This window comes from Oxyura jamaicensis, chromosome 1 (assembly GCF_011077185.1).
Source record: "Oxyura jamaicensis isolate SHBP4307 breed ruddy duck chromosome 1, BPBGC_Ojam_1.0, whole genome shotgun sequence".
Classification (NCBI taxonomy): Eukaryota; Metazoa; Chordata; class Aves; order Anseriformes; family Anatidae; genus Oxyura; species Oxyura jamaicensis.
This window is the reverse complement of record NC_048893.1, coordinates 160399025-160411216: the sequence shown is the minus strand read 5'-3', so window position 1 is coordinate 160411216 and position 12192 is coordinate 160399025. Positions and strand designations below refer to the sequence as shown.

Below are 12192 nucleotides of genomic sequence, written 5' to 3'. Positions count from 1 at the left end.
TAACTCTACTAAATAAATCCTCTTTTGAACAAGTAAGCTGTTAGGTTGTAAGAATAAGTGAAAACTGAAGGAAAACTATGACTTAACTGTTTACTGCCTTTCATATGAGGGAAAAAAAAGAAGACAAAAGTAAATGTACAAGCACACAAAAGTTTAGCATATCTCAAGGAGAAGTAATAAAGTCTATGTTTAGTTAGGACAATTCTTTTAATGATACTGTATTTCATTGACACAAAATTCATTGACCCACCTGGATGCAATCCTGAGCGACGTGCTCTAGGTGACCCTACTTGGCGGAAGGATTGAACTAGATGATCTGTGCCCAGAGAAGCTATGAAGCTGGTGAAAGGCCTGGAACAGATGTCCTGTGAGGATCGGCTGAGGGAACTGGGGTTGTTTAGTCTGGAGAAGAGGAGGCTCAGGGAAGACCTTATTGCTCTCTACAACTATCTGAAAGGAAGGTGTGGGGAGCCAGGGATCAGCTAGTGATATTCCTAGTGATAAGAATAGAGGGAATGGCCTTAAGTTGTGCCAGGCGAGATTTAGGTTGGAAACTGGGAGACATTTCTTCTCAGAACGTGTGGTTAAGCATTGGAACAGGTTGCCCAGGGAGGTGATGTCATCACTGTATCCCCGGGGATGTTTAAGGAGAACTTGGACCTGATGCTTAGGAAAGGGCTTAGTGGGTGATATTGGTGGTAGGGGATGGTAGGACCAGATGACCTTGGAGGTCTTTTCCAACCTTAATGATTCTACAATCTCCAGAGGTCCCTTCCAACCTCAACTATTCTGTGATTCTGTGAAAACTCTTCTACATTGTGAAGGAAAACAGTAGCATATTAAACCAGAATGTCGATGAACTTCTATGAATTCAATGAAGAATGATCTTTAACTATGGAACTCCTTACTTTAAGACAAAAAAAAAAAATCTAAAAGAGCATGTTTTGTTTCTATGTGTACTGAGATCCACAAATATATGAAATGTCTTTTTGTAACACTAGAGATAAGGTGAAAAGCAGCAATCACTGAATTTCTAAATGTTCTTTTCTTTATGGTTACATAATTACTTAATATTATAACCTGAAGCACTTGCTAAGTCTAAGAATGATCAGAAGTATATACAAGTATATCTAGTATATCCAAGTAGAATACACAATGATAGACAGGCTTTACATTTCTCCCTCCCAAAGCATTTAGTTTCCCAGAGTATGAAATTATCATTGCCCTAAAGAAGAATGGAGCTCCAAGACTGGAAAGCAGATTTATACTTTTCAATGAAAGTGAGACATTTTGAAATGTATACCTTTGTTGTTTCACTTGTTATCACTACAACTTGAAAACCCACATTCTTATATGGAGATACATTATGAAACATACATTGTAAAAATTAAGAGATACACAATATTTGTCACATCTTCTGTTTTGTCAAAACATATTAAATTAAATATTGGTTGGAAAGAATATTTTCAAGCAAAATGCTATTCTTTCAAAATGTGTAACATTAAACTTAAAAAAAGACATCTCAGTTGAAACCACACAAAGTGAAGTAACAGTAATGAAAGGTCATTTCAGTGGTCAGAAGGACTTAAACATTTTTTTCAGAGGAGTAGATAGTGAATCTATGAAGTCAATGAACCTAATTAAATTCCTCACAAAATCTTTCTACATTTTAGGTAAACATAAAGAAAGCTGACCACATGCTTCACAAACAGGATAAAATTAGAAAAGCCTTCCTCTTAAGTTTTAAAGATACTGAAGAAATAAGAATTCAAATCTGGCCTACTAAATAATGAAATCTAAATGCAAGTCTGAGGAATTGCAATGCCAATGTAAGTAATGAATCATAAACATGGCCTTACTACATCAAGGTGAAAATTTATTTGTTACTTTTTCCCAAAGACAGAAGGCTACCTTATGGGAGAGAAAATGAAGCACAGGAACCCATACCCTGATGTGTGACTTGCCCTTGTAAATGTATAGCTCCTGCTAAAAAAAGTGTGCATTATGTAGAAGAGGTCAAAAGGTAGATTAAATGTTTTTCTTAAGAAAATGAAGCACCCAGACTCACAAGTGTTCTTCTCAGTTAGTCCTCTGTGATGTTCTAAAACACACAAGAAAAGAATTGGGAAAACCAGAACCCTTTGGTTCCTTTTACACTTGTCTCCCACCTGAACAATCTGATTTACCAAAAGATGAAATCCTGACATAGCTTATTTTCTCATGAATTTATTTCCTTCCTCTTGAACTAGATAACAGCAAGAATGGTTTATTCTCAGATGTGACGGAAATAGACTATAAGCTAAGAGATGAAAGTTAATCTGTTGTTAAAGACGGTAAACCTAAAATAACCATCTGATCTAACCTGCGTGTAACACAGCATAAAAAACACTAACCAAATTCTTTGAACAGTTCAAACATCTTTTAGAAAGGGATGCCCTCTTGAGGTTGAAACACTGAGTGATAGAGAAGACATTGAAAATGTTGCCATATTATTGAAAAGTGTGTTTAAAGCAACAAATATTTACCTTAGTTGATTTATTTACCTTTCACGTCTAATCATTACGCTCATGTCTTCTTTGGCCATTCAGAAAGGATCCTGTGAATCCATTTATCCAATACAACTAAATCCAAGAAATATGTTGGACTATGAAGCTTGTGGGGAACAGTACTTCGGGATTTAGCTTCCTAATTAATAGTTCAACTAGGGAACAACTATCCAGAAAGACAAGTTTCCCTCTAGATAGTAACAGCGATCAAATATGTTACCTTCCTTTAAAAGCACAAGTTGCTGTCACCAGACAACACACAAAGACTAACTACCTTCTGCACTCTCATCTAATTTGCAATTTGGTTTTCTGTGTTGATAGGGGGTCTGATAAAAAGGATGAAGGGAACAAGGCAAAAAACTTTAATTTCACAGTGACAGAAAAAAAGTTAAAAATTTAGTTTGAACTAGAAGCACTTCACTGTACAGTACTGAGAAGAGAAGTGTTGAAGATAAGTCTCTTCTATACCCTGGTCTGGAGCTGCACTACTTGAGATAAGCAGAACAATCTGGTAAGTATCCAAAAAGGCAATACAAACTTTAGAGATATTGTGCTGGCTTCACCCTCCCAAAGTCACCCGTCTTGAGATAGAATAACTGCAGGAGGTTTGGCAAAGAGGGATAAGATGGCCCATGCAATCTACAGCTTAGTTGTATTACAGGGGCATTCAACTGACTAGAAAGTGCTTTCACTGGATAGTTCAGTGGTAGTGTCCTGCAGAACCATTCCAGGAAAGATCTCCTTTCTTTTCATGGACTACAGTAGAAACTTGGAATAATCCTCCATGCCTACAGTAAGCCTTCATGAAAATTCCTCCAAAACTCTGCCTTTAACGGAGAAATAATAGCTCTTTAATCGAGAAGGAATACAGCAAAGCAGTATTATAAACTACTGCTACTTTTGCCTAGACTTCTGCAAAAAATAAAGCTTGTAAACATTTTGATGAAGTTCACTGTACTGCTCCCGGGCATTTAAAGCAATGGGGACAGAGGAGAAAATATTAATACAAACTGTTAAGTATCATCTATTCCCCTACAGAGGAATTTTCAAGGATGACTTTGAATTATGTAGACACTATGTTCTTTCTCCCTTTCTCCTTCAGCCACTATGGACAGAACTTTACAGCGGTAGTCTGTAATTCCTGACCAGACATGGATTTCTTAAAATTTAACTTTAAGACCAAGATGTCTTTTAGCTATATTTACAGTTTAGGAACTGAGGAAACAAAACACTTCATATCCAATTATGTTTGCTACTAATGTTTGACATGGAATGAAAAGGTTAACACTGGTATCACAGTCACACAGAAAGCAGTAAAGAGACAAAAAAAAGCTGGACTGTTATCTTTTCAAAGCAAATAAATTTCTATTTTTCTCACATCTCTCAACTGAAATTACTTTCGTTTTTCAGTCAGAACTTTTAGAAGTTAGTTAAAGACTTACCTTGTTGCGTGTTTTTACTTTTAATTTAGTCTTCTGTTTCCTTTTCAATTTTTTCTTGCTAAAAAGTTTCTTACTCCTGAAAAAAATAGCAGAAAAAAATAATTAAAATTCCTTCCTTTTCCCATGGTAAACAGCAGTACCAGCAAATAAAAATCTGTGATAAGTCCTCTAAAACTTTTTCTCCTAAGCAGTAAGAACCAATACAATTTCAGCATACAAATCAGAGGTCTTTAAAATTGTGCTTTCCTAATGCTCCACTGGATCAAGGACCTTTACTCTCATTATTTTAAGTAGACTATTTGCTAGGGCAAGAAAAGAACAACCATCCATTTCATATTTTTTACTCCACTGTTTCTGTTACAAGCCCATTACTACCATACCAATGCTAGAAATGAGAATTCTTAATGATTCGTAAGTGGTTACATTAGAACCAGAACATATGTTTTGGTCCTACCAAAACCAGAACGTTCACACCAGAACACGCACCTTTTGTGAAGTCTACCACAAAAAAAGAATCAAGCCTCCCTGTTCAAAAAGACAGCTTTAGAAATGCATCATTTGGCAGAGCATTCAGGTGACGGAAGGAAACTACAACATTTGAACATGCCACTTTTGAAACTTTTGTGTGTTCTTTCCCCACCCTCAACGTACAGACTTTTTATTTCCATCCCTTCACACTACAGCTCCAGCTAACACGTGCTCCTCTAATCCTCCTCTGCCCACACCTCATTCCTATCACTTTCTTTTTCTCCTCTATTTTATTATCCAATTAAAAACAAACAAACAAAAAACCCTTGAAAAAGACATGAAAGTATAAGAGATGCCACACACAGAGACATTTGCCACCACCACCAAGAAAATTCTGCTTGAGATGTATGCATTTTAACCTACTCTATGTTTCTCTGTTCTGTTCAGACTACAAGCCCTCTGCCAAAAAGGCAGATGTTATCTGTGCAGCATACAGCTCGTTGTAGACTGGACTTTAAGCAGCAGGTACTAACATTCCTCTATGCCACTCAAACATTGCTCAAATGGTTTACAGTTCAGATTAGTTGGAAAAATAAACTATGGAATCTGAAAATAACAAGTAGTAAGAAGTTTCAATTTCAGGGAACAAACTGGAAAGAGACTGAGAACCAGGGTGATCTAATATTTTATTTAAACAACTTTGTTCTGAACGCTAGTGTTGAGGGACTAGAAACATACTGCTTACAACTCTCTCCTATACAATGTTCAGACTTCAAGACAATACACGTCTTGTGGTCCAGCAGTCAACAGCTAGAAACTGAAGTTTAATTGACACTCACCAGTCACAAAACAAACTCAAAGAAACCCTGCAAAGAGCTACCCCCCAAAAAAGCTGCCCACGAGAAATTTCATCACCTTTCCCACCTTCATCTATTAACACTCAGAGGGTGGCACGTTCTTCTTCAAGATGCTTCCTGCAGAAACAAATTACTTCACCACCTTTCTTATAAATTTTGAGTCTTGTATATAAAAGGGAACAACTACCATCATCCTGGAGTTAAGAGAGGCAATTCAGTTGGGGGTGGGGGGCAGGAAATACAGTATGTTAAAGCTTATGAAGAGAACCTAGATGACCTCCTAAGGTCCCTTCAACAGTAAAGGATCAATATATAAGAGTCTGTCCAACATGTTTAAGAGGAAGGAAGGAGTGGTAACAATCCACATAATCCCTAATGTCTAAATTTCTACAACCACCCTCCATAGTCTGTTTCACTATTTAGTTACACTGGACAAGTTCTTATTCCTTATTACAGTTTAATGCAATCAATTCTTACTCTGATGTTCATAAAGAACACTGTAGTCCCTTCTGTTCTGTAGTCACTCAATCTTCTCTAGACCAAATACCCTCTTATAAAACTTTTATCCTAAATTCAGGTGTAAAAGTCCAGATTTATTGTGGACTTTCTCAGTCCATACCAAATGTAAACCACACTGACTAAAGCTATGACGATACTTATTTATTCACTGTTGAGCAGAGGAGGAAGAATTGCCTCATATGCCTCCAAGGTCACACTTAACCGTATTCTAGGTATTACCTGGCCAGCTTCACACAACCCACAATAACTTGAAAACTTTTTCCTGCAAACCTCCAAACTGAGCTTGCATTACTCTTTACCTAATTGTGCTTTTAATTACGCCTTTTAGTACAGTACAACTGCACAGTACAATTTGCACTTATCAGAGCCAACTTCAAGAGGGGTTTTCTTTTCATTCTTTTTTTTTTTTAAAAAAAAAAAAAGGACAGTAACTCAACTTGCCAAGACATTTCAAATTTAATCCTGCCTGCCAAAATCCTTGTAAAGTCTCCAAATTTGCTATAGTCTGCAAACATCAAAAGCACTTTTTCCTTTCCATTTTGTAAATACTTCACAGGAGCAGTCCCCATATTTTGGTGCCTATTTTTCTCATTGTGTGCATTTATCAATAAACACCTCAAAATGAAACCTCCTTTTTCTCCTACGACTGGGCTTGTTTCCAAAGTGACAAAACCCTTGCAATTTTAAGGACTAATTTCATTTGCCAACAATACCTAGATAATGTTTTCTTCAGTTAGTGAGCGGAAAACATCAGCAATGGGTTTATTTCCTCTTTCAGAGTCCAAATGGTGGTGCTGTGACCTCCTACATTCATATATCAACTATTATAGATGCTGCAAATACAAGCTTTTCCTAGTCACTCCATTACTGCAGTCATTATTTTCTGCAAGTTTTAGGCTTAAATAAAGCTCTGTATGCGAACTACTTGGGTATAGAAAAGCCATACTGAAAATCCAAATTTCTCTTCCTGGTTTTCTTTTCTTAAAACAAAATCTCAAGGATACTGAAATTCAAACATTTTTTGCAGGAAGTATACTTTCACCTTGTATCCAGAAGAAACTTCAGAACTAGTAAGTAATTAATCATTAAAAACAAATACACAAACAAAACCACCCATCAACACTAACTTCATAAACGTTTCTGTATTCATATCATCAGTTTATAATTTACCTGCATATAACAAAGACATACGCGATATTCACAGCTCTACAGTTACATGCCATTATGACAGGAGGCTTAATATTGAGATAGGAAAGATAATATGTGGTCAAGTGTTTTTATGAAAAATAACATTAAGCAGATTATGAGTCATTTCCAGTTCAAAACCACAAGCAGTAATTATCTGCCTGTTTCTTCTGCTGGCTGAAGATTAACAACACCTGATATGGCTTGGTTTGGTTGTATTTTCTAACTAAATTATTAATTAAATTTTGGTTCACATTTGTAAATTGCTGTAAACTGTCATGTGCAAAGGTCCTGAAATTCTGGGCTGACAGTCTGATTCCAGTGACAAAAGGCCTTTAGCCTTTAACTTTCAAGCCAGCTATTGATACTGTTTATCAGTATCACACACAAACCAAACTTTGATTATCAGCAAGACTTAGGCAGGTTTTCTGTAAACTGTTTTTGAGACTAGATTACTAATTTTGATTTAGACCACAAAGGAAAAGTAAAGAACATGAGGAGACCTTGTCACTAAAATGTTTGTGACAAAGAATGTGTGAGTGGTGCTATTACAGCTTTTAGAGAAAAATCCACTGAATATAAAAGCAAAGACATAAAATCACACATGTTCAACTCTCAATGTTCAACTCTCAAATATTTAGCAATTGTCTCAAACCAAAAAGGAAAAAAAGGCAGCAACTGATTGCTGGGTTTTAAAATGACACAACTGCAACTTCCATTCAGCTTTGTGGCATCTCTAGTGGAAGGAAGTAACAGCATGTTTAGCTCATCTGGTTTCAAATGAGAAGTAGCATTAGCTAGTGTTTGCAATATTTGCTGCATAGCTAGGGGGATGCTCCTCAACTGCCTCAAAACTATTGATCTTACTCTGTTTGGAAGACCTGAGGAAATGCAAACAGAACACTTCCCCCAAGGCGTAATAGTCCTGATGTGATTCATGAACTTAAAACCTCTGTTCCTTCTCAAATTTGTTTTGTGTGCTGAGTGTTATTTACCTCAAGTTATACCCAGCAAACTGTCGGGGTGGTACTGGATTTGTAGGAAGTCGAAACGCCTTTGTGATTTTCTTTTTTAAATAAACATATTACAACATCTTATTGTCATAGTTTTTTCCAAGACTTATCTTTACAGTCACCCAACAGCACACAGAAGCACCACTACTCCTAAGTCACCGCTGGAGTAGTTCACCGCTACCATTTAGTTTGATGACTTCCTTTATCTTCCCACATCCAAACTTCACCAGAACATCATAGCTGTTGCATAACGCAAACAAATTCCTTGTCCTTTTCATGATCTAGACTGGAGATGAAATAGTTGACAACATTCTCAACAACTCTCAAAGCCAGTTGAGAATTTAATGGTTAGGATTAGGGCAGACCATTATGACAGTATTTTGGGTGTCAGCTACATCCATCCTGAACAGGAAAAAGTTGATGAGGCCTGCAGGAAACCTCACAGGCCTTGATTCTTATGAGGGATGTAAACCATCCCAGTATCTGCTGGGAGGACAACACAGCAGGGCACAAGCAATATAGTATGTTTCTGGAGTGCCTGGGTAGTAATTTCATGACACAGATGACTGAGGAGTCAACGAGGGAAGGCACGCTGCTGGACTTGGCATTTAAACAAGGAAGAGCCAGTTGGGTGCATTAAGGCTGGGAGCAGCCATGGCTGCATTAACACTGAGACAGTGGAGTTCAGAGTCCTGAGACAAAGGAGCAAGGCAAAAGCATAATCACAACCCTAGACTTCAGAAGAGCAGCCTTTAGCCTGTTCAGAGGTTTACTCTGAAGAATCTCATGGGAGTACGGTCCCCTAGAGAAAGGCGTGCAGGAGAGTTCATTTTCAACTTCCAAGCTCAGAAACAGTCTGTTCACACATGCAGGAAGTCAAGCAAAGTTGACATGAGGCCTACATGGAGGAACAATTAACCCCTGACAAAATTCAATCATAAGAAGGAAGCACAGGAAGCACACAAGAGGAGGAAGCAGTGTCAAGTCACCCAAGAGGAATAAAGAGACACTGCCTGAGCGTTCAGGGATGGGTATATGAAAGCCAATGCCCACCTGGAGTTGAATCTGGCATGGGATATGAAGGACAAAAAGGACAAGTAACTAAAGGAATACTAGGGAAAATGTGAGCCCAATGCTGAACAAGGTAAGGACCAGGTCACAAGAGACTCTGACCACCTCCATCTTTATCGGTAAGACCAGAATTCAGCAATTACATACCACTGAGACCATAGGGAAAGTAAGGATGACTTACCCTCAGTGGAGGAGCATCAGGTTAGGGAACATTTCAATAAAGTGGACATACACACGTCAACAGGACTTGACAGAATGTACCTACAAGTACTGAGGGAGCTAGCTGCTGATACTGCAATGTCACCCTTAATAATTTTTGAAAGGTCATAGCAACTGGCATACGTTCCTGAGGACCAGAAGAAAAACGTTCCTCGTGTCTTCATGTGTAAGATGGGGGACCTGGAGAAGTACAGGTTTGTCAGCTTCATCACCTAGAAAGGTGATTGAGTAAATAATCCTTGAAATGAACATACAAAGGACAAAAAAGTGACACCAGTCTGCTTCGATTTATGAAGAGGAAATCACGCTTGACCAAACTTTCATTTTACAACAAAAAGGCTGGCTTGGCAGGTAACAGGAGAACAATGGGCATTGTTTATCTCAACATCAGTAAGGCTTCTGACACTGTCAGTCACGTCATCCCCATATACAAACTGTGGAAGTCCAATCTAGATAATTGTGAACTGAAAACTGGCCAAATTGCTGGCATAATAGGGTTGTGAATAATAGGACAGAGTCTAACTTCAAGCCAGTCTGCAGATAACAGAAAATCTGGAGGAGTGGTTGATACATGAGATGGTTACGCTACCATTCAGAGGGACCTCAACGGGCTGAAGAAATGGGACAATAGGAATGTCATCACGTTTAACAACAGGAAATGCAAAGTCCTGCATCTGGGGAGGAATAACCACACGCACCTGTACACACTATTAGCCAACTGACTGGAAAGTAGCTCTACAGAAAAAGACTAATTTATGCAGAAAGGTGGGACTAGACAATCTGCAAAAGTCCCTTCCAACACCAACCATTCTGTGATCCGCAGTGTTTACATACTGAAGTAAAATTTGACTGCTCTGTAACTGTGCTTGTACATTATGGAAGGAGTACATTTTTTCTAGTCCTGAGTTTAACATTTTCCTGGTACCTTGCTATGTTTCTGATTATGCTTCCAAGTAGAGACATACTGAGCTTTTCATCTGTTCACCATCTGGATCAGCAAACAGAAAATTTAGGCATAAAAGCAAACTTCTATGGGAATTAGCATAATGAAAACTACAGTACTATGCAAAGCTAACAAGAAAACATGGGATGAAAAGCATACCACCACACCTAAAATATATGCTTATATAAGACAAGCCAATCACTTGAATCAATACACACAGTAACTTGGATATAACCAATACCTGTGGGGATAGTAAATGCACGACAAAAAACATGCTTCCATGCAACATCAAGAGCTGTTCTGTGCAGACGGATCAATGGAAAAGAGAATGGATCCTGGGAAAGACAGAGCGGAGACCTCATCAGTATGTATAAATATCTGAGCGGAGGGTGTTGAGAGGATGGAGCCGGTCTCTTTTCAGTTGTGCCCAGTAACAGGATGAGAGGCAGTGGGCACAAACTGAAGCACAGGAAGTTCTGGCTGAATACGAGGGGGCACTTCTTTACTGTGAGGGTGACAGAGCACTGGAACAGGTTGCCAAGAGGTTGTGGAGCCTCCTCTGGAAGTATTCAAAACCTGTCTGGATGCCGTCCTGCACAATATGCTCTAGGTGATCCTGCTCAGCAAGGGGGCTGGACTAGATGACCTTCAGAGGTCCCTTCCAACCTCATCCATTCTGTGATTCGGTAACGTGAACAGTGTGTACAGGACCTTTAACAAGACTTTTTCAAACTTCAAATGAACAGACTATCTAGAACATAATTTGACAAATAGTCTAGAATCATTAAAAGCAGCGTCTAGGAAGGAACCAAATAGGTTAATTTTTTCATTCCCTGGTCCAGCCGAGGAAGTCAAATTCCACTTCATTCCTGTACTAGGCCTGGCTGGGATGTAGTTAATTTTCTTCATAGCAGCTCATAAGGCGCTGTGCTTTAGATTTGGAACCGAAACAATGCTGGTAACACTCTGATGTCAGCTGAACGTTGTACTGGGATTACGTAGCAAGGTAGCAAGGTGGCTGCAGGGGTGGCCTCTCTGAGTACAGCCCAGCAGCTGCCCCATGTCAGATCAGAGCCAGCTCCAGCCAGCTCTGAAGGGACCTGCTGCTGGCCAGAACCAAGCCAGTGAGTGATGCTGGTTGGGACTCTGGAAGAGTAGATTTATGGAAAAGGGAAAGAAAAAAACTGCTGTGGAACAGCAGCTGGGAGAGTGAGGAGTGAGAGACAGCCTTGCATCCCCTAAGGTCAGTGCAGGAGGGCAGGAGGTGCTCCAGGCAGGCAGCAGCAGTTCCCCTACGGCCTGTGGAGAAGCCCCTGGTGGAGCAGGCTGTCCCCCTGCAGCCCACAGGTCCCACATGGAGCAGATCTCCACGCTGCAGCCCGTGGAGGAGCCCCTGGTGGAGCAGGTGGATGTGGCCTGGAAGAGGCTGAAGCTTGCGGAGAGCCTACACCGGAGCAAATTCTTGGCCAGAGCTGCAGCCCACGGGAAGGCCATGTAGGATCAATTCAGAACGGGCAGCACCCATGGGAAGGACCCCATGTGAGAAAAGAAGAGAATGACCATGAGTGAACAGCAAAGTGTTATGGACTGACCGCAGCCCCCAGTCCCTGTTCCCCTATGCAGTTCAGGAGGAGGAAGCAGAAGAAGATGGACTGGGGATGATGGTGTTTTCAGTTTGCTTTTAGTTCTCACTGCTCTCTAGCATTACCAACTGGCAATAATTACACTAATATTCCCTACATATATGGGGGATATTCTGTTCTACCTGTGAGTGATTGGTGAGTGATCTTCCTGTCCTTCCTTCATCCCACAAGCTTTTCCATTCTACTTTGTCTCCCTGTTCTGTTGAGGAGGGGGAGTGAGACAGCAGCTGCATGATGTTTAGCTACTGACTGGGATTAAACCACAAGAAATCTACAGCTGAACAGT

At 39.6% G+C, this 12192-nt stretch overlaps 1 protein-coding gene across 18 annotated transcripts in view; it reads right to left on the bottom strand.

Annotated features, from left to right (window-relative positions):
• The window catches only part of MYCBP2 (MYC binding protein 2), a 194981-nt gene that overhangs the window by 165301 nt on the left and 17488 nt on the right, over positions 1–12192 (bottom strand). For all 18 annotated transcript variants that reach the window (XM_035320138.1, XM_035320146.1, XM_035320190.1 and 15 more), the window contains exon 2: positions 3989–4064. In XM_035320138.1, coding sequence (XP_035176029.1) covers positions 3989–4064 — 76 coding nt within the window. The remainder of the gene's footprint in view (positions 1–3988; positions 4065–12192) is intronic.